This window comes from Bombina bombina, chromosome 4, assembly GCF_027579735.1.
Source record: "Bombina bombina isolate aBomBom1 chromosome 4, aBomBom1.pri, whole genome shotgun sequence".
Classification (NCBI taxonomy): Eukaryota; Metazoa; Chordata; class Amphibia; order Anura; family Bombinatoridae; genus Bombina; species Bombina bombina.
The window spans coordinates 515,839,017-515,864,755 of NC_069502.1; the positions used below are offsets into that span (position 1 = coordinate 515,839,017).

The 25,739-nt window shown below is 38.6% G+C and overlaps 1 protein-coding gene across 1 annotated transcript in view; it reads left to right on the top strand.

Moving 5' to 3' along the window:
* The window catches only part of OGFRL1 (opioid growth factor receptor like 1), a 264,291-nt gene that overhangs the window by 92,074 nt on the left and 146,478 nt on the right, over positions 1–25,739 (top strand). The window contains exons 3-5 of the mRNA XM_053711987.1: positions 9,518–9,742; positions 9,875–9,895; positions 20,814–21,312. Coding sequence (XP_053567962.1) covers positions 9,518–9,742; positions 9,875–9,895; positions 20,814–21,312 — 745 coding nt within the window. The remainder of the gene's footprint in view (positions 1–9,517; positions 9,743–9,874; positions 9,896–20,813; positions 21,313–25,739) is intronic.

The following is a 25,739-nucleotide window of genomic DNA, read 5'->3' on the forward strand; positions in this document are numbered from 1 at the left end:
AAGCAGGCACTGAAGAGGTCCATCATCGGGCTGGAGTCTTGATCCAAGCGGGCGCTGAAGAGGTGGTAAGGTAAAAGAGCTTTGTTATTTTATTAGGGGGCTTAGAGTAGGTGTAATTAGCTTAAAATTGTTGTAATCTTTTTCTAATGTTTGTAAATTATTTTTTTATTTTTTGTAACTTAGTTCTTTTTTTATTTTTTGTACTTTAGTTAGTTTATTTAATTGTATTCATTTGTAGGTATTTTATTTAATTAATTTATTGATAGTGTAGTGTTAGGTTTAATTGTAACTTAGGTTAGGATTTATTTTACAGGTAATTTTGTAATTATTTTAACTAGGTAGCTATTAAATAGTTATTAACTATTTAATAGCTATTGTACCTGGTTAAAATAAATACAAAGTTGCCTGTAAAATAAATATTAATCCTAAAATAGCTACAATATAATTATTATTTATATTGTAGCTATATTAGGGTTTATTTTACAGGTAAGTATTTAGCTTTAATTAGGATTAATTTATTTAATAAGAGTTAATTTATTTTGTTAGATAAAAATTATATTTAATTTAGGGGGGTGTTAGTGTTAGGGTTAGACTTAGCTTTAGGGGTTAATACATTTAATCGAGTAGCGGTGAGGTCCGGTCGGCAGATTAGGGGTTAATACTTGAAGTTAGGTGTCGGTGATGTTAGGGAGGGCAGATTAGGGGTTAATACTATTTATTATAGGGATAGTGAGGCGGATTAGGGGTTAATAACTTTATTATAGTAGCGGTGAGGTCCGGTCGGCAGATTAGGGGTTAATAAGTGTAGGTAGGTGGTGGCGACATTGGGGGTGGCAGATTAGGGGTTAATAAATATAATATAGGGCTTGGCGGTGTTAGGGGCAGCAGATTATGGGTACATAGGGATAACGTAGGTGGCGGCGGTGTACGGAGCGGCAGATTAGGGGTTAAAAAATATGCAGGGGTCAGCAATACCGGGGGCGGTAGATTAGGGGTTAATAAGTGTAAGGCTAGGGGTGTGTAGACTCGGGGTACATGTTAGGGTGTTAGGTGCAGACTTAGGAAGTGGGGCTGCGTTAGGATCTGAACGCTGCTTTTTTGCAGGTGTTAATTTTTTTTCAGCTCAAACTGCCCCATTGTTTCCTATGGGGGAATCGTGCACGAGCACGTTTTTGAAGCTGGCCGCGTCCGTAAGCACCGCTGGTATTGAGAGTTGCAGTGGCGGTAAATTATGCTATACGCTCCCTTTTTGGAGCCTAACGCAGCCCTTCTGTGAACTCTAAATACCAGCGGTATTTAAAAGGTGCGGGAGAAAAAAAGCATGCGTAGCTAACGCACCCCTTTGGCCGCAGAACTCTAAATCTAGCCGATAGTTTTTAAATGAAACTCCTGTCTACACTGTTTTAATTCTTTGTACATATGTATTATTAAAGGGACAGAAAATTTAAAAATAATGTTTCATAATTATATTACATTATCCTAGTGACACCTGCAAAAACAAAAGAGATTTGAGAGATTTATCCCTCAAAGGTATACTTACCTTGCGTTCCTCGACAGCCTTTTTTGATTCTGTCTTTTTTTCAAAAATGTGTCACAGGTGCATAGTCTAATCACAGCACTCACGATTGCAGCATTGAAATAAATTTAGCGTGCTCCCACGCTGGTTTAATTTGTAGGTTTTAACATTATTGTAATGTAATATTATTTTTTTACGTTTACAACTTAGCTTTTTGTAGATTTGATAGGCATTTGTGAGCATATTAGGGAATGTTTAAAATACCAACAATCAATTAGGGAGTGTTTACAATAACAACAATCACTGTAGCTCACTCACGAACAACAAGGCATGTCTAGATCCTACTCTGATACCTAAAGTTAGATTAAGATAGTAATTAACTAGATAATAATTCAAATAAGACTTGAAAAGATCTTTGTATATTCTATCTGCCTCCCTTTTGAAACATCCAGAAAAATGCATTTTGTCTTTCAGAGGAATTTTTAATTCTAATTTTATTTAGTTTTAATTTAAAAAAAATGTCTATAACATCAAATGGTATCATTATCAGGTACAAAAAGCTCACAATCATTATGGACTGACACTGTCTGGATCCTGTGTGACTATGAGCGAGGTCTTGGAGGATAAACATCTCAATCTATCAACAAAAATACATTACTCAACATAGCCAGACACCCTTTAATAGATTTTTTTTTTAACCAACACAGAGTATTTCAATCAATGGCCTCTATTTATCAAAGGTCTGTCAGACCTGATCCGACAGTGCGGATCAGGTCCGACAGACCTCGCTGAATGCGGAGAGCAGTACGCTCTCCGTATTCAGCATTGCACAGGTAACATTGCAATTTTAGATCATGTAAATTTTGCCTTAGAATGTAGTTTGCATTTTTTCATTTTTACAAAAAGTGCATTTTTAGCTTGAAAAATTCATGATTTATTTATATATATATATATATATACACAATACCCCACAGATTTGAGCGATGCGCTCTGCCTTACCCTCTTCCTGTTTTGGCAGCACTATGGAGCGTGGGATGACGTCACACGTCGTAGTTACGGTTGCACTTGCCACAACTCAGTGCTCTCGTCCTAAGCGCTGTAAATACATGCAATTCAAAGAAGGATGTCCTGGCTTCAAATAAAATTACGTTTTATGGAAACACTGAAGCCAGGACATCCTTCTTTGAATTATATATATATATATATATATATATATATATATATCTTCAAAAACCTCCAACCAGAATCAGTGCTTTAATTAGTTTTGAATGGTTAGCTCATGTATACAATTTCTGAATGGTAACATTTTGCTAAATGCAGATTAGCTGAGTAAAAGCACCTGTCTGTTTTATTTTCACACTATTTTATTTCTTTAAAGTCACATCACTGGCTTCCTTGATGCAAAAAAAGTGTACAATGTAAAATCAGAGTAAAAAGTTACATTTTATTCTGTTGAAAGTATGTGAATTATTTACAGTAAAACTAAACTAAACAAACATATAAGCATATCAACATATGTAACTTCTTAAAATGTTTTTTTAAAAAAAAGGAATTTGTTTTTAATTTTCCAGCAGTTAATAATTATATTAAAGGTATTACAATAAAACATCAGATTCACAAATGTTGTTAGTAAACTCCAGTGGTAGAAATATTAGAGGAAGAAAAGACTATTCATTTTTACCTAATACCTGGGTAAAGGGATATAATCTGTTTAGTCCAATTAATTCATTTGAAAATAAGTAGAATTTTAGGCAGTTAAAGGTGAAACAGAAAAAAGTGAGATAGTTATATGTTCAATACTAAATTGTGTTTTATCTGTATAAATCCAACTTTTACTGATTTCAGTTGTGTTTTGATATGGAGGCCTAAGGCCTGATTTGCTGTGACCAGTTAGCTGTGTGGCGGTATGGCAGGGTTAGCAGAACAGACAGTGCCCAGTATGCAGATTACGTGTTTGTTATTTTTATTTCTCTGTGGGGTCCCAAAAGGATATTGCATTATGATAAGCAATTAGGTTGATCAGAGGACATGAGATTCCCACCTATGGACTGAAATGAAAGAAGGGTTAGATATTTAAAACTGACAAGGTGAGTGTGTAGAGTATATTATAGTTTATAACACCTATAGCTTGTGTGCTAACCCGACCGCGTTTAACCAAGTACGCCATAGCCGTTGTGAGTTATTAATATATTACATTCCAATGTTCTTCACATAGAAAACAATGTTTTTTTAATTTTTTATATATATATATATATATATATATGTTTTTTTTTTGTAATATATATATATATAGCTATATATATGTATATATATATATATATATATATATATATATATATATATATATATATATATATTATATATATATATATATATAGTATCTCACAAAAGTGAGTACACCCCTCACATTTTGTTTAAATATTTTATTATAACTTTTCATGGGACAACACTGAAGAAATTACACTTTGCTACAGTGTAAAGTAGTGAGTGTACAGCCTGTATAACAGTGTAAATAACTCAACACACAGCCATTAATGTCTAAACCGTTGGCAACAAAGTGAGTACACCCCTAAGTGGAAATGTCCAAATTGGACCCAAAGTGTCAATATTTTGCGTGGCCACCATTATTTTCCAGCACTGCCTTAACCCTCTTGGGCATGGAGTTCACCAGAGCTTCACAGGTTGCCACTGGAGTCCTATTTCACTCCTCCATGATGACATCATGTAGCTGGTGGATGTTAAAGACCTTGTGCTCCCCCACCTTCTGTTTGAGGATGCCCCACAGAGGCTCAATAAGGTTTAGGTCTGGAGACATGCTTGGCCAGTCCATCACCTTTACCCTCAGCTTCTTTACCAAGGCAGGGATCATCTTGGAGATGTGTTTGGGGTTGTTATGTTGGAATACTGCCCTGCGGCCCAGTCTCCAAAGGGAGGGGATCATGCTCTGCTTCAGTATGTCACAGTACATGTTGGCATTCATGGTTCCCTCATGCAGGCCCAGACCATGACACTCCTACTACCATGCTTGACTGTAGGCAATACACACTTGACTTTGTACTCCTCACCTGATTGCCGCCACACACGCTTGACACCATCTGAACCAAATATGTTTATCTTGATCTCATCGGACCACAGAACATTGTTCCAATAATCTATGTCCTTAGTCTGCTTGTCTTCAGCAAACTGTTTGCGGGCTTTCTTGTGCATCATCTTTAGAAGAGACTTCCTTCTGGGATGACAGCCATGCAGACCAATTTGATGCAGTGTGCGACGTATGGTCTGAGCACTGACAGGCTGACCCCCCACCCATTCAACCTCTGCAGCAATGCTGGCAGCAATCATACATCTATTTCCAAAAGACAACCTCTGGATATGATGCTGGATTCTTTGGTAGACCATGGTGAGACCTGTTCTGAGTGGAACCTGTCCTTTGAAGCCGCTGTATGGTCTTGCCCACCTTGCTGCACCTCAGTTTCAGGGTCTTGGCAATCTTCTTATAGCCTGGGCCATCTTTATGTAGAGCAACAATTCTTTATCAGGGACGTCAAAATCTGTCCCTGAGTCATCGTCTGGATGACCCTCAATCAGTGTCAATGGCAGCGGGGGAGAAGAGCGGTTGCTCCTAAGGGTAGCCATTGACACTAGCCTGATGTTCTTTCTCTTGGCTGCCTTAGATGTGTGAAAATATAAAGTTGTATGTCAACATTAGATCCATGTGATATTTTTCTTTTGTGTAATGTATCTGCAGCTGTAATGCATGTAATCTTTATTTCCTCTGATGAAAATAACAACCTATTTAAAATATATATATATATATATATATATATATACAGTATATATATTTATATATATATATATATATATTTACATGCAGTACATATATTTATATTTATATATATATATATATATATATATATATAATATATTGTAACGATATATATATCCAGTCAGTTTGAATATTTATGTTTAATTCTGTACTTGATATATTTTAGGATATAACAGGAGTTTCCTGTAATATGTTTGTTACACCTTTCCTTTGTTAAAACTATTTGGAAGTAATAACTAATAAAGAGAGGTGTTTTTATAGTAAAAGTATCCAGCAAGGCAAATAAGCAAATCTCTTATGGAGAGAAATGCTATAGTAAGTGAGCAAAGGTATGTCCGGAGTCTGACAGTATAACTGGAGAGTATTCTTAAGGAAGGTTCACAGAATAAGGTTAATTCAGAATTATAATAATTGACTCTGTAAGTATTTCTTCAATCAGGTATACCATAAGAAGATTAAATGAATAAGGTTACCTAGTGTCCGGTAAGTACGAATCCTCCTGTTGGTATAGCGAGTTGTAACCGCTGATCGTTGCAGTGAGAGATGCGCCTTGCTTCCGTGGCATCTGACGTCAGAGGAGGTGAGACGGCGGAATGCCGTGAAGCAAACTAGCTATGCTTAGGAGAGATGGTGAGAGAAATTACCTTCAGATACAGTACAAGTCACAACTCACAATTTTAGGAGGAATATCCAGTAACAGGTTTGGATAGTTGCGGAAGAAGTTAGTTGAACTGAGTTAGCCACAGACACAGTGAGACGATACGGTATTGAACAGGTGAGAGGTGATAGGAAGGCGGCAGGAATTAAATATCCAATGAGGAGCAGAACGGCACACTGTAAAAGCTGGTAGAAAGTTGTATTTAATTTCAATAGTTAGGAATAAATAACGAAGTATAGGAGCTTAGTTGGAGTAACTACAAAGGAGTCAGACAAAATACTAAGCACTGAATGAGAAGTGAGCAGGTGTTTTGTAAGGGGCGTATGCGTTTGATTGGCTAAAATCCTTAAAGGAACATACTGCATAACAATATCCTGACATATATATTTAGGCACCCCTGTCAATTTCCATGATTTTCATTTATAAATAATTTTTTGGATCAGCAATTTTATTTTGATCTATTAAATAACTGAAGGACACAGTAATATTTCAGTAGTGAAATGCGGTTTATTGGATTAACAGAAAATGTGAAATATGTATCAAAATGAAATTAGACAGGTGCATAAATTTGGGCACCCCAACAGAAATATTGCATTAATATTTAGTAGAGTCTTCTTTAGCAGAAATAACAGCCTCTAAATGCTTCCTGTAGCCTGTAATGAGTATCTGGATTCTGGATGAAGGTTTTTTGGACCATTCCTCCTTGCAAAACATCTCCAGATTAGTTAGGTTTGATGGTTGCAGAGCATGGACAGCCCGCTTCAAATCACCCCACAGATTTTCAATGATATTCAGGTCTGGGGACTGGGATGGCCATTCCAGAACATTGTACTTGTTCCTCTGCATAAATGCCAGATAGATTTTCGGCAGTTTTTTGGGTCGTTGTCTTGTTAAAATATCCAGCCTCGGCGTAACTTCAACTTTGTGACTGATTCCTCAACATTATTCTCAAGTATCTGCTGATATTGAGTGGAATCCATGCGACCCTCAACTTTAACAAGATTCCCAGTACCGGCACTGGCCACACAGCCCCACAGCATGATGGAACATCCACCAAATTTTACTGTGGGTAGCAAGTGTTTGTCTTGGAAAGCTGTGCTCTTTTGCCACCTTGCATAACGCCCCTTGTTATGACCAAATAACTCAATCTTTGTTTCATCAGTCCACAGCACCTTCTTCCAAAATGAAGCTGGCTTTTCCAAATGTGCGTTTGCATACCTCAAGCAACTCTGTTTGTGGCATGTGTGCAGAAAAGGCTTCTTCCGCATCACTCTCCCATACGCGGAATTGTTGAACAATGCACAGTGACACCAGGTCTTTGGATATGGTCTGTGGGCTGTTTTTGACTGTTCTCACCATCCTTTGCCTTTGCCGCTCCGATATTTTACTTCTGGCCTTAACAAGAACTGTGCCTGTGGTCTTCCATTTCCTCACTATGTTCATCACAGTGGACACTGACAGCTTAAATCTCTGCTATAGCTTTTTGTAGCCTTCCCCTAAACATAATGTCATTTGAGAGTTGTTTTGAGACCCCCATGTTGCCACTCTTCAGAGGAGAGTCAAAGAGAACAACAACTTGCAGTTGGCCACCTTAAATACCTTTTCTCATGATTGGATGCACCTGTCTATTAAGTTCAAGGCTTAATGGGCTCACCAAACTAATTGTGTTTTCCAATTAATCAGTGCTAGGTAGTTACAGTTATTCAAATCAACAACATGACAAGGGTGCCCAAATTTATGCACCTGTCTAATTTTGTTTTCATGCATATTGCACATTTTCTGTTAATCCAATAAACCTCATTTCACTACTGAAATATTACTGTGTCCTTCAGTTATTTGATAGATCAAAATGAAATTGCTGATCCAAACACCCAATTATTTATAAATGAAAATCATGGAAATTGTCAGGGGTGCCTTAACTTTTCCATACGACTGTATATGTATATATAAAATATATATATATATATATATATATATATATATATATTCATGATTCTGATAGAGTATGAATTTTTAATCAACCAAATTTACTCATATTATTAATTTTTCTTCTTTCTATGGCTGTCTTTATTTAAAAAATAATGTAAATAAGCTAAGGAAGCAGCCAATTTTAGTTTATTGACCCTGTACAGAACTTTTTTATTGGTGGCTGACATAAAATTGGTGGCTGCCATCAAGACACCAATCAGTAAAAACAACCCATGTTTTGAAATTAAAATGTGCCTGCAACTAAACTTATATTCTTGGATTTTCAAATAAAGATACTAACAGAATGAAATAAAATTTATAGGACTACATTACAAAGTTGATTAAAATGTAATGCTCTATCATGAAATAAAATTTGAGTTTTCTGCGTCATTGAAATATACATAGTTTATAAGTATAATACACAATATAATAAATGCTACTTATTGGCTCCATTGAGCGATTGGAGCGCCCGGTAGCGCTCAATTTTGCGTCTCTGAAGGTCCAAAAACATCCAGAGGCAACTAAGACGCGACCGCCTGATCCCGGACACCCTTCGAATCTGCTGCATCAACTCTTAGATGATGCGGTCCCTATCTTCATGTCGGATGCCCCGGACTCCTCATATCCTTCGCGGGAAGTAGCGGTCCATCCCGTACACCAAGATGACCAGCTCACCATCAGTAAATATTGGAGGTTGCGCCATCTTGAACTCCAAAATAACTATAAATGAATTTTTAAGTTCGACACAACTATCTCAATTAGAGAGCAATCTGATTGGTTATTGACAGTGAAAATAATTATTAATCTTTGATTGGCGGATTATATTCATCATGTGTTCATGACCATTGCTATGTAATCCACATTAAAACTATATTCATATTATATAATATGCGTTACCACTGACTAAGTTATGAAAACTATATCCTGTAACATCTTTTTTTTCCCCTTGCTAATAAATCCTTTATAAAACAAATATGAATATATTTACTTACAATAGTGTATTGAATCAATCTTAACTAATTTGATTGAAGAAGTTATTGATTATATAACAATATTAATTTTATTAAAAAAACAAGTTCATTTACTAAATCACTTATCTGAACATTTAATATTATATGCGTCACCAATGACGGCATTATTAATAGGATGTACTAAAATAATTGAATAACTGTCAATAAAGCTAATACTGTAACACATTTTAATTGATGATTGTCTAATTGTTAACGGCTGATTGTCTACGTATTGACTAACTTTAAAAGGGGAATGAAAATAAGTCCTACAAAGCTTTGATGATAGCTGTAGTTCTGGATGTGATTTTGTGGTGTTTTTTTCTGGCGACTTTTCTGTACTTTATTTTTTTATTTTGATATGGCGCCTGGAAAGACAAAATCCGAGCGCAATATCTAATTTACTTTTGATCAGAATTGGATTTTAGTTATCCAGATTTTAGAGCACTATGATTTTATAATTGTTTCCAAAACCCAACAGACCTCTCTCTCCAGAAAACAACACATCTGGAGAGATATAGCTGACAGTGTCTCCGCCGAAGCCGCTCATGCGAAATCGGTGGAGCACTGTAAGAAGAGATTCTCAGACATCAACAGAATCTTGAAGGCCAAGCTGGCCAGGGAGAAACAGTCTGCATGTACTACAGGCGGTGGCGTGCCGTATACAGCAGAGTTGTTTTCATACAAGACTCAGCTGATGGAGAAGCTGAGGGCAAATATGACGCTCGGTCTGGATTTGGTTGGGCATGATACTGACGAGGTGGCAGGTAAAGTTCTATTACATGCGTTCTTCATGTCGCAAAAGTGTTTTAAGGAAAATATAGGCCTTTTGTTTTATTGACATTATGATAGACAATTATATTAGTACTCATGTTTTCTTGTTTTTATCTTTTTTCCAGCATCTACCAGTGCTGCTGCAGGTACAGCTGCTGCTGATGCTGCAACTGATGGGGATGACACACAGCTTCTGCTCGGCCGCCACGCAGCCTGACATTATGTGCAGCACCAGCAAAATAATTACGCCTTTTTCCCTTTAAAATGCACAAGTCGCTATTAGTTGGCTGTAAACTGTGTACAAAGTACCTCTATGTTAGTGGATGCAAAGGATATGTGTTGCTCCTATAGCATGTTGGTAGCTGCATTCACTCCACTTTCCCCCTCTTCACGGCCTTCTCAGAAATAGCCCAGTGTGCTGTTGCCATTAGGGAAACCCCTCTCCTAGGCACAAAATGATCCGAAGTCCAGGGCTTGGAGCCGCACTGCTCCCACAAGAAACTATTTTAAGGAAAATTCTAAATTCTATCCAATACAATGTAGAGGGAGTATTTTAGAGACCTTTCAGGCGAGGGTCGAGAGGGATCTCATATTGCTACACCAAACTACCCCTGTTGGTCAGCATAACTTAAACCCTAAAGAAAGAGAAGTATTAAAAAGGCTCCATGATAATGGAGATTTGGTAATTTGGAATGCTGACAAGGGGGGTTCGGTTGTCACAATTCATTGCTGAAGCAGAAAGACAGTTGCATAATGAAATGTGCTATCAGAAACTAAGTGGTGACCCAACAAGGAAGTATAAACAAGAGTTAGCCCAGATCCTAGATGAATTGGGAATTATAGATGGGCCTACCTGTGACTTCCTCCTGGTAGATAATCTGGTGATACCGATTTTTAACCATCTACCCAAAGTTCACAAATCCCTGGAAGGAGTCACAGGTAGACCCATTGTAAGTGGTATAGGGTCACTTTTAGAAAGATTATCACAATGGTTGGACAGTATTTTGCAACCATTGGTTGAAGGCCTCATGAGTTTCCTACAAGACACCACTCATGTATCGAATTTGGTGCGAGACCTAGATTGGGAACAGTCTGATTTGTGGCTCTTTAAACTTCAATACCACATGACAAGGGCTTAGTGGCCATAGAATTTTTCCTGCATAGGAATACAGACTATCCTGATGAGTTTGTGATGTATGGTCTGAGGATTGTTAGGTTCTTACTGACACACAATTATTTTGTCTTTGAGGGGGTTTTCTATCTCCAGAGATGCGGGACAGCAATTGGCGCAAAATTTGCGCCCTCTTTCGCCAAACTCTTTATGGGGTGGTGGGAGCTGTCATGCATCTATGGGGATGGAAACCCCTTCAGGCAGAATATACAGTTTTACAAGTGGTATATTGATGATCTGCTTCTGGTGTGGAGAGGCACTGGAGAAAAGGCAAAATAATAATAATAAGGATTAATTTCCTGGATTTAACCCTTAAAGGTGTACCAAATGTTGGGATTGAAACCGAGGTGTACAGAAAACCTATCACAGGTAATACCCTTCTCCACTAAAGGAGCAGTCATCCAAAACAGGTCTTTAGGTTGCCAAGGGACAGTTTACAAGACTGAAAAGAAACTGTAGCTATATAAAACAGTATGAGGCACATGCAGACCAATTATCTGACTGTCTAATGATCAGGGGCTATAAGCCACAAGAAATTGTTAATATCAGAAAAGAGGTAGCGTTAACTGAAAGACATTATTTGTTAAACAAGTCAGAGTCACACAAGGAAAAGAGTAGAGGAACCTTTTTTTGTTACTGATTATAGTACGCAATATTATAAGATCTGCAAAATTGTACAGAAAAACTTTAGGCTATTGGCAGCAGATGATGCTTTATCAGAGACAGTACAAAAAGGGTGCAAATGTTCTTTTAGGAGAGGAGTTTCAATGGTCAATATTCTGGCACCCACACAACTGAAACCTCTGCAGAGGGAAGATACTAGCTCTTGGCTTAGGTTTAAGGGTGTCTATAAGTGTAGTAACTTTACATGTAAAGCCTGCGGACACCTGACGGTAGGGGAAGGTTTTTAAAAGTGAGGTCACAAATAGTACATACAATCATAATAAGTGTATGAACTGTAGAAACAGATATACAGTATACCTAGCAGGCTGTACGGTCTGCCATCTTCAGTATATAGGGATGACGTCAAGAGAGACACAGTCACGTATAAGGGAACACCTTTCTAACATCAAGGACGGTGTCCTGACTACCCCCCTTGTCCAGCATTTTAATAGAGTCCATAATAAAGATGCTGCCAGTTTTAAATGGACCATTATACAAACAGTTAATGTTGGATGGAGAAGGGGAGACAGAGCACTTGCCAAAAGGGAGGTGTTCTGGATATTTCAATTACAGACTATAGACCCGCCTGGACTAAATTCAGCTTATGACCTAATTAACTTTTGGAAGTAGTATAGATGATTGATTCAGGGTACAGGCCCTACTAGTTAGCATTGAAACTAGTGCAGTATATGGTATAAAAGACTACGTCCTGCTCACATATCATCAATATTGAGTGTAGTAGTTTGGTACCATGAGGGGACAATAGAGTAAGTAACTATATATATATATATATATATAGAGAGAGAGAGAGAGAGAGAAAGAGAGAGAGAGAGTAATTGGATTACATATGTATTCATTTCTAAACATGTAGTGCATTGCTGCTCCTTCAACAAACGAATGAATACAATTTTTGATTATGGGTGAAATGTTAAGTTATTTAAAGGGACAGTGAAGTACCAAACAAATATTTCAAGATTTAAATAGAAAATTTAATTTTGTTAGAAATTAAAATTTACTTTCATCAAGAATTGTGATTTGTTCTTTTTGTATTCTTAGTTGAAAGCTAATTTCTTAGACCTTGAAGACTCTATTCTGAAATCATTTAGACCACTAAAGGTCATTAGTTAATGTGTTTCATATAGATAACAATGAGCTCATGCACGTTACGTTAACCTGAAGTTAACAGTGATTGGCTAAAATGCAAGTCTATCTAAAGAACTGAAATAAGGGGGCAGTTTGCAAAAGCCTAGCTAGAAGGTAAACACAGAGTTAAAAATGGTATTGCTATAACTTTAAAAATCAGAGTCAAGTGTACACCAAAAATTTTTTTATTTGAAGATATTTTAATAAACATCTGTTTTTCAAAAACTTTACAATGAACAATTGCAAGATCGACAAAATTAACCACTTTCAATCAATGGCAAGACAGTGATATACAATATAATTTTGTAGATATTTAAATGACAATTCTTGCTAAAACATAATCCAAAATATAGCATCTTTTGGATTAAAAAGTATATTGTAAAGTAAATATGAATAAATAAAAATACTGTATGTTGCACTGTCAACATTATTGCCAAAAACCGCCTGAATATAGTCTGCTCAAGCTTGGAATCAGTCTCCTGTAATGGAGGTAGATGTTCACCATACTCGTGGACATACAAGCTCTCCAGATCTATATCAGGGATTGTTAGGGCAATGTTGTGCAACATACAGCAAATCAAAAAAATTTAGGAGATTTTGGAGGGGGCGTACTGAAGAACCCCACCAGAGATGTCCAAGCAGCGGAAATGGCTCTTCAATATGCCAAAGGTGCGCTCAATCACTGATCTGGTGGCGATGTGTGCCTCATTGTAGCGCACCTCTTCTACTCCGTTGGGGTTGTGAACGGGTGTGAACAGCCATGGAAGACACGAATATCCAGACTCACCTGCATAAAAGAAATAGAGCATTGATATTAGCAATCAGAATGAATAAAATATATAATATACATATTTTTGAGTATATAAGAGATATTTACCTATCAGGATTCCCTCTGGCATTTGTCCCTCCTGGAAGCGATGGGAGATGGCAGAATTCCGGAGGACAAAGGAATCGTGGTTGCAGCCAGGGAGTCCAGAGCGTATGCTCATGATCCTCAAACTGGCGTCATAGATGACCTGGATATTCAGCGAGTGGTTGTGCTTCCTGTCCCAGTATGGCTCCTCTCTACCCCTGGGAGGCTGCACCAATACATGCGTGTAATCTATGGCCCGCAATAACCTTGGCAATCAGATGATAGAACTGGAGCTTGACAGCATGCCACTCCTCAGGTGTATTGGAGAAGTGGACATGATGAACGAGGTGTTGGTGCAAGGCATTCAAGACAACCTTCAGATGATGTGAGAAGGTTCCCTGGCTCATACCTATGCCTAGACCTGCCACAGCCTGGAATGATCCAGTTACCAAAAAAAAGAGGACCGATAGTAATTTCACCATCCAAGGGAATGCCCTAGTTCTTGCAGTGAGTGGCTCGAGAGGGTCCTTCATTTCGACATAGAGCCTCTCAATAGAGGCCCTATTTAGTCAAAATCTACGGATCACCTCTCGGTCACTGAGGGCATGGAGACCAACCCTAGGCAGAAACACCCTCGGCACCCGCTGGCGTCTTCGTTGTCGCACAACCGCAGCCATCAACACCCGTCTTTCCCTGCGTCTCCTTAAGAACAGGACAAACTGTAAGGCATCTAGCATGTCCATGATCAAATTATTGATAGCCCTTTTTATAATGCCAAGTTCTACAGCTGTGAATGTTTTCAGCAATTGAATTAAAGATGAGCAACACATTACATAACAAATGACTTGAAGAATTTCAGTATTATTGTGTCATTTGATGAGCAAATTGATTGAATAATTTATGCACCACAATTGACCAATTTCGGTATTATTGCGTCATTTGACGAGCAAATTGATTGAATAATTTATGCACCACGACGATTGACAGAATTTCTGTATTATTGCATCATGTGACGAGCAGAATGTTGCGTATAAATTAATATGTATGGAATTAGATAATCCAGGTGAGTTCATCAGCTGTAATAAATGCAGGTGTATTGTTTGTGCAATTAACTAAATGACTTATGCACAACACATGAGTATTTAGTTCTGGTTGGAATTATAAGTCTGGTTTTCTGTGTTTTGATGGCAGCATTGTGGAGGCTTAAAAGGTCAGTGATTACTGTGTTTTTGAAATACCATATTAAAGAACAATGTGGTTTATTAACATTGGCAAACATAACTTAGAAAGAGAATGCAATGTAGAACATTATGATATGCAATAATTTGTGCAACCGTTAAAAATGTCTTGCTATCCTTTGTGGAATTGAGAATGCCATTTTTAAGTCATTTCAATGTATTTTGCAAGCACAAAGGAAAACAGTGGCATGCAAAATACATAGAAATGACTTTAAAATGACATTCTATTTCCAACAAAGGATAGCAACAGAATGAAAACAGTGCTAATATGTTAATTTAAAAAATATATAATTACTGACCTTTTAAGCCTCTACGACGCTGCAATCCAAACACAGAAAATTAGAGTTCAGATTTCATACATAGCTAAATACAAATGTGTTGTGCATAAGTAATTTATTGATTTGCACAAACAATACACCTGCATTTATTACAGCTGGCGAACCTACATGGAATCGAATGCCATTTTAAAATAATTTCAATGTATTTTGCATGCCACTGTTTTCGTTCTCTTGCTATCCTTGGTTAAAAAAATATTTGCATAGTGAATTAAAGAATAATGTAGAGTATCACCATTGCAAAACATGACAGAAAGGGAATGCTATTTAATAACTTTGTGTTGGTAACATTTGTCTTTGCGTATAGAAAACATTAAACATGGTGCAAATAGATTTAAAAAATATAAATAAATGAAGTTAGCTATATGTTTTGTATTTATTTTTTATCTCTATGTCTATTAGTGTGACAAGTTTGGTGCAAAAATTTAAAAACAATTTGGATATTTTCCGCTTGCTTTGTAATGGGAGACAGAGTTGTAGCATAATCATCAGTAGTAACGTATTTTTCATTTGTATCCCTATATCTACTAGTGCACCAAATGTGTAACAATAATTTAGTTTGATTTTTGAAGTGTATACATACTTAATAAAGTCACTAATTCACTGTTATTATGTCATATGCTTCATTCTCTTGCAGCATCGAACATAAGCTTTTGGTGTTTTCAGACTCCCATTGAGTTCTATGGCATCTGCGACCTCAAGGGTGGCGGATTGAAAACTAGGTACGCTTATTCGGAAAAGACGCAAGCGTAAATGTAGAATTTTTGATAACTTTGTGAGAGCTTCAAATAGTCTTGAATAGGAGGGCGAATTAACACAATTCCGCTGGAATTCCACGGATTTTCAACTTGCGTCGATCTGTGTCGGATTGAGATTGCGGGATCGTATGTTACGTCACAAATTTCAACATTTGCTGATGTTAGCGCTTTGATAACTACGGTGGATCAATCTCGCAACAATTACGACACGGAATTCCAACACATTTACGGTTGACGCTTTGATAAATATACCCCAAACAGTCAGATAAAACAGGCAGATGTTGATAATGTTGCTTTAAAATACTAAGGGCCAGATTACAAGTGGAGCACTAAATATCGCTTTTGTAAAAGTGATATTTGCTCTCCAATGAGTAATACAAGCGCGCGCTAATGTGCCCTAGTATTACAAGTTGACAAGCTTGCAATTCTGGGAAGTATTGCGCTCACAAGAGTGTGCTTCCCAGCAATGCAAGCTTGTCAACTTGTAATACTAGGGCACATTAGTGCGCGCTGGTATTACTCATTGGAGCACAAATATCACTTTCACAAAAGTGATATTTAGTGCTCCACTTGTAATCTGGCCCTTCGTATTTTAAAGCAACATTATAAACTTCTGCCTGTTTTATCAGACTGTTTAGGTGCACTAGTAAATATATTTGAGCATACTCTGCAGATTTTAACAAGTTCATTTACTAGTTTTGTTTATATTAAATATCAGTAACACATCACCACTATGTAACACATCCCCACTATGTAACACATCACAACTATGTAACACATAACCACTATGTAACACATCACAACTATGTAACACATAACCACTATATAACACATCACAACTATGTAACACATCACCACTATGTAACACATCACCACTATGTAACACATCACAACTATGTAACACATCACAACTATGTTAATGATGAAAAATTACAACCGTTAAGCTTTTCTTAACGGTTGTAATTTTTCATCCTAAACATAGATGGATCCTTCTGAACTTCTAAACTGTTTTGTTTTAACTAAGAACAAAAAGATAGAACAGTGCAAAATATGAAGCATTTGCACTAGTGCTGAAAAAAGAGGTTCAGGGCAAGAGAAAACAATAAATAATTATGCTGAAACATCTCTAAATGTAAGCAATGCTTACACCTGCCAAAACCTGCTATGTAATCATTGTATTGAAGATGGATGCCTTAGCCTTCACATTGTAGCAGGGATTTGCTTATATTTATAAAGATGTATTTAATAAACAATTCTGTCACTTAAAGGGAAAGTCTACAACAGGATTTTTTTTTTATTTTTATTTTTTATTTAATTTTTTTATTGAAGAAACATAATTCACTTACATGCATGGCGAATAAAGATACAAACCGTATCACAAAAATGAGCATCTTAGTAATACATTAAACAATAATCCTAACAGCCAACTTTTCTGTTCTTCCTTTTAAATTTTAAGAAATTGCTGTGCCATCAAAGATATCTAGATCCACTAGTAGGACCACATTCCCAAAAGTACAAGGATGACACAAAGCTCAAACCTAAATAGTGTCAGTTAGAAATATGTAGGGTACACTAGATAAAAGCTGCGTCCAAACATACTTTAGGCATCACATCAAATATAGTAGGATAATATCAATGAGCTTTCTGCTATGAAAATTGCTCTAATAAAACTATCAATCATAGGCATATGCTCTGAGTCAGGGGAAGCCCAGTAGAAGGTGGTAGACATCTTAATTGTTCAAATAGTAAGGAGCATAAATGTAGACACTATAAATTTTCTCTATATTAAAGGTCTGAAGAGCCCAACATGGTATATACGGAGGAAAGCTTTAGTCAGGACTCTGCAGACTGGGCAGAGACTGCTAAACTCTGCCGATACAGTAGTGCAGAGGATAGGTTACTCATCCCTTACCGCACTAAGAAAGAAATAAAAAATGGGGGGGGGGGGCGGAGAAGAGGAGATTAGTATGATATGGTCTCTCAACTGCTAACCTGTGTAGTAGGTACATAAACAATCTAATGTAAACGGACTTTAAAAGCATAAACATAGATGCATAGAACACAGCGAAGTCCGTGTAAATATTAGCACCTACAGCGGTGGTTATTTCAGGTGTGTTTGAGAGTTATGCTGCAACTGTTATGTTCCGACTACACTGTTGAACATTTATATGATGCCAGGATGCATGCAGACTATATCACATATGTGAAAGGAGCAGTCCATATATGAGAAGTACATAACTTTCTAGCATAGATACATAATAAAGGGCAGGAGCAATTAGTGGTGTAATACCAAATATCATAGAGCATATTACAGGTACCAAATAGTTTTAGGCAGTTAAGCATTTACACCTGTTACCACCAAATCTCCATTAGCGCTACACAAATTATATACAGTAAGAGGAGTCAGTTACACAATCTGCACATTTTCAGATACTATTCATCATAAATGCAGATTCCTTGAATTCAACTACAATAAAGAGAGACTTTAAACATAAGTATATTTACTAAAAAGTGTTCCCTTGTCATGCTGTCCAGAACAGAGGATGCAATACTACATCAGCCTAGGTGCTTCATAAAAACATTGTATAACATTCAGTATCCTGACTCAAGTATGTTGTGAGATTTAAATCACCAGACATCGACATTAGCAGAGTCTTGATGTCCTGTAAGCTTAAATCCACGTCCAGTGTCTCTCTTTTCAACCCACTCCTTGACTACAAGCTATTGAGAAGGCTACACGTCCAGGCTCTGCACAGCCTGCTAAGGCACTTTCAATCCCTGCTAGTCTCCTATGAAGGAGCCTGTGCGAGACCCAAAATGGCCGACCTGCGCTGAATCCCTGCGCAGAGCAGCGCCAAATGCTTCTCTCCTGCATATCCACCGTGTGTCGTGTTCTCTCGGGCTCCACTGTGCCAGCCTCAGAACCAGGGGACCCAGCAGACATAGAACGGGTAACTCTGCCCTCAATAGATAATCTGATCTCGCTAGGCAGTGAATATAGGTTAGGGTGCATGTCCCTACATTTGACGGTGGGCTCCATAAGTTCCGTTGCTTCAGGCCCAGAACCAAGTCCGACAGACCCCCTCTCCCCTGCTGTTGTTGCCCTATCAGAGTAGTACCGGGCATGAACAGCCCGCATCTTTAATAGGAGATGATCAAATCTGGCCAGCATTACAGTCTCATACTCCTCAAACATGGCCTTTACTGCAATATATAAATCCTCCATCTTGAAGATTGTAAGGCTCCAAACAGTGCAGGTTAGTTTCTCTCACGCAGCAGGTCCGATGTCCGTGTCTTAGTTGTGAATGGTCTCTATGGCCCCCTTGTCTCCTGGCTAATGTCGCTTATCCTCTGGCGATGAGGGGTCAATTGAAGCAAGGAGTCACGGCCGCTCTGACATTCACGGTCTGAAGGCCTAATGCTCTACACCAGCATTTTTATTGTTTAAAAAGATAGATAATCCCTTTATTACCCTTTCCCTAGTTTTGCATAACCAGCACAGTTACAGTATATAAATACACGTTTTACCTCTGTGATTATCTTGTATCTAAGCCTCTGCAAACTGCCCCCTTATTTCAGTTCTTTTGACAGACAATCAGAGCTGGCTCACTGGAACTCCACGTGTGTGAGCACAGTGTTATCTATATGAGACACATGAACTAACACCCGCTAGTGGTGAAAAACTGTCAAAATGGCCTGAGAGAAGAGGCGGCCTTCAACGGTTTAAAAATTTGCATATGAACCTCCTAGGTTTAGCTTTCAACTAAGAATACCAAGAGGACAAAGCAAAATTGGTGATAAAAGTAAATTGGAAAATTGTTTAAAATGATATTGTCTATCTGAATCCTGAAAGTTTATTTTGGACTAGACTGTCCCTTTAACCCCATTTGTAAATAAGGACACTTCTCATTTTAGCTAAATTGAACATATTTGTGTGTTCCCACTATTTAAAGGGACAGTAAACCTAAAAAATAATGTTATATAATTCTGCACATATACAGCTGGCCCGATGCGCTGACTAAAAAAAACAGACCCGCTCAGCAGAGAGCAGAGAGCGGGTCTGTAAAAGCGGCATGTTTTTTAAATATTAAAAGGGAAAAAAGGGTTTAATAACTATAGCAGTAAAATAATGTTATATAATTCTGCACTATGTGCAGAATTATATAACATTATTTTTTAGGTTTACTGTCCCTTTAAATGACTAAGCCGTCAAATTTTCTGCTTGATTTTTTATTTGCAAATTTATTTTTAACTTATCATCTATACAAGGTTAAAGGGCCATTAACATACAGCATAATAAACAAATGCATAAAAAATGTAAAAAACGATGTAGCGTATCATGTCCCCTGCACATCGATAAATGCCGACAGCATGCGCTGTCGGCATTTATCATTGTACAAGCAGTTCTTGTGCAATGGGCCGCTAACAGGGGGTGTCAATCAACCCGATCGTATAGGATCGGGGGGATTGATACCGCAGCCTAAGAGCAGGCAGACAAGTTATGGAGCTGCGGTCTTTAGACCGCTGCTTCATAACTACTGTTTCCGGCGAGTCTGAGGTCCCCAGAGTGTGAACTTTTGTACATGCTCAGGAGGAGCTGGTGACTCAGAAAGAGTGCATATAAAAAGACATATTTTTGGGGGAACTTCTGGGCGGCGGCCATGGTAGATTGCATGTGCGTTTGCTGCTCCAGACCCTGAACCTATTTTCTATAGAATTGAACTTCTATCGTCTACTTCATGTGGATTGGCATTATGTTTTCTGCAATAGAGGATACTCTCTAGATTGAAGCTTTTTTCTTCCAAATTGGAGTCAGATACAGCATACCAGATACTTTTGGAGGTTGTGGCCTTCTATCTGAACCCCTGGCAGAGTACCTCTGCGTCTTTGTCGTAAATTGCAGTGCTCCTTCGAAACATCACTGCTTACACTACTATTCTTCTACCTAACGGGCTCATCTACAGAGTCATATTACAGAGCAATATGGAATGTGCTACTGGTATTTTGGGGAAGCTGAGCTATCTGCTTGCGGATCATCATGCCACTCTTGAAGCCACGTTGCATATGGCACTCCAACCTATGGATGTTTATAACCCCCAAACTCGATCTGAACCTATTCTAATGGATTGTGAGGGTGGAAGTGCTCTGGGGCCCCAGTGCTTACTAGCCTCTCTGAACAGTAGTGACAAAGAATCGGAACGTGCTACTATGCTGATCACAATAGAAGATGGGGAAATGATGAATACGTACACAAGTGCTGCTGAACACAAACATACCTCTGCATGGATCGATGACAACGACATTGCTGCAACCGACCAGCCTTTTCAAAATTTAGATTACTCACGCTGCTATACCCTAGAATATATTCTCTTGACGATCTCTGGGCTGAGGCCCTTCCACTTGTGGGTTGTCGCTGGACTCTGAAAACTGGAGTTGGGTAATCAGTTTTCACACCTTAACTAGTGTCAAATCAGCAGAACAATATTAGATATAGACCCTATTTTCTTTTTCCCCGAAAGATAACACTGAATATCAGTTTGGTACCTAGTTGATAGAATTCAATCATCTCCCTAGATTTTTTTTTTTCTTTCAGTTGTTTATAACGGAGACATTTGCTACAACAGTTTTTTTAAACTTATAACTGTCCTCTTCCTACGATCTAGTTTTCGATTGTGTTACTATGCCATTTCTTATGTCAAAGGTCATTCAATATGGTATATCTTTTCTCTACAGCAATGATAGTATTTATGAAGCACAGGGAGCACTTATACCATGTTGTCTTTTTAACGTATATACATTGGGTTTTAGTGGTACCCTGAGCTGGGTTGGAGAGCTGATAAACGTTTGTATCTAGGAGACAGCTGCCTACGGCCGAGGCAGTCGATTTCCCTCTTTTATTGATGTAGTCAGCTTCATCTAATTTAGTGCAAGAGTTTCATCCTACGCACCTACATTATGCTTTGAGTAACCCTCTCTTATAGTTACTAACTAAACAGTGGCTTTTCCTACTGTTACCAGGAACCTATAAGTACCCGCAACACTTTAGTTTATTTTTCTTTTATACATTTTTTCGTACCGGAAGTTTTGTCTCCTACCCCAAGTTGTACACTCACCTCCCCACACTCCATATTGCTATTAGTTAATAAGTGGCCCATTTCTTTAACACTTCCCATACCACACTCTTGTTGTTTCTTTCTTTTTTTAATTATTATTATTACCAAAATGTTCTAAGATAGAGTAAGCCACACCTTCAAACATTACATGCATTTTCTTCATGCAGGGCTATATATGTTTTATTTTGCCATGACTGTGTATAATTTTAATGTGCTTTATACTTCATAAACCAGTATCAGGTTTTCTTCTATAAGGTAAGACGAGTCCACGGATTCATCCTTTACTTGTGGGATATTATCCTTCCTAACAGGAAGTGGCAAAGAGCACCACAGCAGAGCTGTCTATATAGCTCCTCCCTTAGCTCCACCCCCCAGTCATTCTCTTTGCCTACTCTAAGTACTAGGAAGGGTAAAGTGAAAGAGGTGATAAAATATTAGTTTTTAATTTCTTCAAGCAAGAGTTTGTTATTTTAAATGGTACCGGTGTGTACTATTTACTCTCAGGCAGCAGATGGATGAAGACTGCTGCCTGGAGGATGATGATCTTAGCATTCGTAACTAAGGTCCATTACTGTTCCCACAGAGGCTGAGGAGTACAGGAAACTTCAGTGTGAAGAACGTTTTCATGCTATGCAGCAGTGAGGCATGTTCAGTCATATTTTTCTGGAGAGACTGTGTATTTCACAAGGGCTGACATTATACCCAGGAGGGTAAGGGTAAGCAGTAATCCTAGAGCTAAAAGAAGGGCATTACTTAGCTTGCATATGGGGCCAATTACAAATATGGTTGACACTGAATTGCAAATGTTTGTGAGCAAACGTTTTTTTATTTGCTTTAACGTTTTTGTGGGCAATAACGTTTTGGGCAGGCTTTATTAAGGGCACACATGGCTTAACTTTTGGGTCTCAGAACCCACATGGCTAGTTATAACCGCTCTGGTGCTGTTCTTTAAGGCTGTGGAGACATCGAGTGAGATGGGCGGGGCCTATTTTCGTGCCTCAGATGCGCAGTTAGTTTTCTCAGCAAGCAGCAACCTCTAACTGCTGAGGTCCCTGATGTATGTTTTGGGCAAAATCAAAGCTTTTACCCCACATTTTTGATCCCTGAGGGCAGGTAGGGCCACAGCAGGGCTGTGGCAAGGTGCTGAGAGTGTTTTTTTTTTTTTACGGATCTGGGACAATTTTCGATCCGGTTTGCAAATTAAGGGGTTAATTGTTAAAAAAATTTGTGCTGCAATCTTAACTACCTATATTGTGTCTACATACAAAATTTTGAAAAATTTGGTGCATGTTTAGGCTGTTTTGCAGAACGTGTATGCTTTTTTTCTCTTAAAGGCGCAGTACCGTTTTTTAAGATTGTTATTTTTTTCACTAAATAAAATGTTTTCATGCTTGTTTGTAGTCATTACTAGTCTGTTCAACATGTCTGACATTGAGGAAAGTCAATGTTCAATATGTTTAGAAGCCATTGTGGAAACTCCACTTAGAATGTGTCCCTCATGCACTGAAAGGTCAATAAATTGTAAAGAACATATTTTAGCTACTAAAAGTATGTCGCAGGATGATTCTCAGTCAGAAGAGAATCAGGTTTTGCCATCTAATTCTCCCCAAGTGTCACAACGGTTAACGCCCGCACAAGCAACGCCAAGTACTTCTAGTGCGTCTAATTCTTTCACCCTGCAAGATATGGCCGCAGTTATGAATACTACCCTCACAGAGGTTTTATCTAAGCTGCCTGGGTTGCAGGGGAAGCACAGTAGGTCTGGTGTGAGAACAAACGCTGAGCCCTCTGACACTTTATTAGCCATATCCGATGTATCCTCACAATGTTCTGAAGTTAGGGATTTGCTGGCTGAGGGAGATATTTCTGATTCAGGAAATATGTTCCCTCAGACAGATTCAGATATGACGGCTTTTAAATTTAAATTAGAACGCCTCCGCTTATTGCTCAGGGAGGTTTTAGCGACTCTGGATGATTGTGACCCTATTGTAGTTCCAGAGAAATTGAGTAAAATGGACAGATTCCTAGAGGTTCCTGCCTAAACTGATGTTTTTCCGGTCCCTAAGAGGATTTCGGAAATTGTTACTAAGGAGTGGGATAGACCAGGTATTCCGTTCGCTCCCCCTCCTACTTTTAAGAAAATGTTTCCCATATCTGACGCCGTGCGGGACTCATGGCAGACGGTCCCTAAGGTGGAGGGAGCTATTTCTACCCTGGCTAAGCGTACAACTATACCTATCGAGGACAGTTGTGCTTTCAAAGATCCTATGGATAAAAAATTAGAGGGTCTTCTGAAGAAAATATTTGTTCACCAAGGTTTTCTTCTCCAACCTATAGCGTGCATTGTTCCTGTAACTACTGCAGGGTCCTTTTGGTTCGAGGCTCTGGAAGAGGCTCTTCAGGTTGAGACCCCATTAGATGACATTCTGGATAGAATTAGGGCTCTCAAGCTAGCTAATTCTTTCATTACAGATGCCGCTTTTCAATTGGCTAAATTTGTGGCGAAGAATTCAGGTTTTGCCATTTTAGCGCATAGAGCGTTATGGCTTAAGTCCTGGTCTGCTCATGTGTCCTCAAAGCTAAGCTTTTAGACATCCCTTTCAAGGGTAAGACCCTATTCGGGCCTGAACTGAAAGAGATCATTTCAGACATCACTGGAGGGAAAGGCCATGCCCTTCCTCAGGATAAGACGAATAAGACGAGGACCAAACAAATAATTTTCGTTCCTTTCGGAACTTCAAAGGTGGTCCCTCTACCTCTTCCCCTGCCGCAAAGCAAGAGGGGAATTTTGCTCAATCCAAGTCAGTCTGGAGACCTAACCAGACTTGGAACAAGGGTAAACAGGCCAAGAAGCCCGCTGCTGCCACCAAGACAGCATGAAGGGGTAGCCCCCGATCCGGGACCGGATCTAGTAGGGGGCAGACTTTCTCTCTTTGCTCAGGCTTGGGCAAGAGATGTTCAGGACTCCTGGGCTTTAGAAATAATAACCCAGGGGTATCTTCTAGATTTCAAAGATTATCCCCCAAGGGGGAGATTCCATCTTTCTCAATTGTCTGTAAACCAGGCAAAAAGAGAGGTGTTCTTACGCTGTGTAGAAGACCTATATACCATGGGAGTGATCTGCCCAGTTCCAAAAACAGAACAGGGGCAAGGGTTCTACTCCAATCTTTTTGTGGTTCCCAAAAAAGATAGAACCTTCAGACCAATTTTGGATCTCAAGATCCTAAACAAATTCCTCAGAGTCCCATCCTTCAAGATGGAGACCATTCGGACTATTTTTGCCAATGATCCAGGAGGGTCAATATATGACCACCGTGGACTTAAAGGATGCGTATCTACACATTCCTATCCACAAAGATCATCACCAGTTCCTCAGGTTCGCCTTTCTGGACAAGCATTACCAGTTTGTGTCTCTTCACTTCGGGTTGGCCACAGCTCCCAGAATTTTCACAAAGGTGCTAGGGTCCCTTCTGGCGGTTCTAAGGCCGCGGGGCTTAGCTGTGGCGCCTTATCTGGATGATATCTTAATCCAGGCGTCAACTTTCCAACTATCCAAGTCTCACACGGGCATCGTGGTGGCTTTTCTAAGATATCACGGGTGGAAGGTGAACATACAAAAGAGTTCACTTATCCCTCTCACAAGAGTTCCTTTCCTGGGTACTCTGATATATTCGGTGGACATGAAAATTTTTCTGACCGAGGTCAGGAAATCAAAA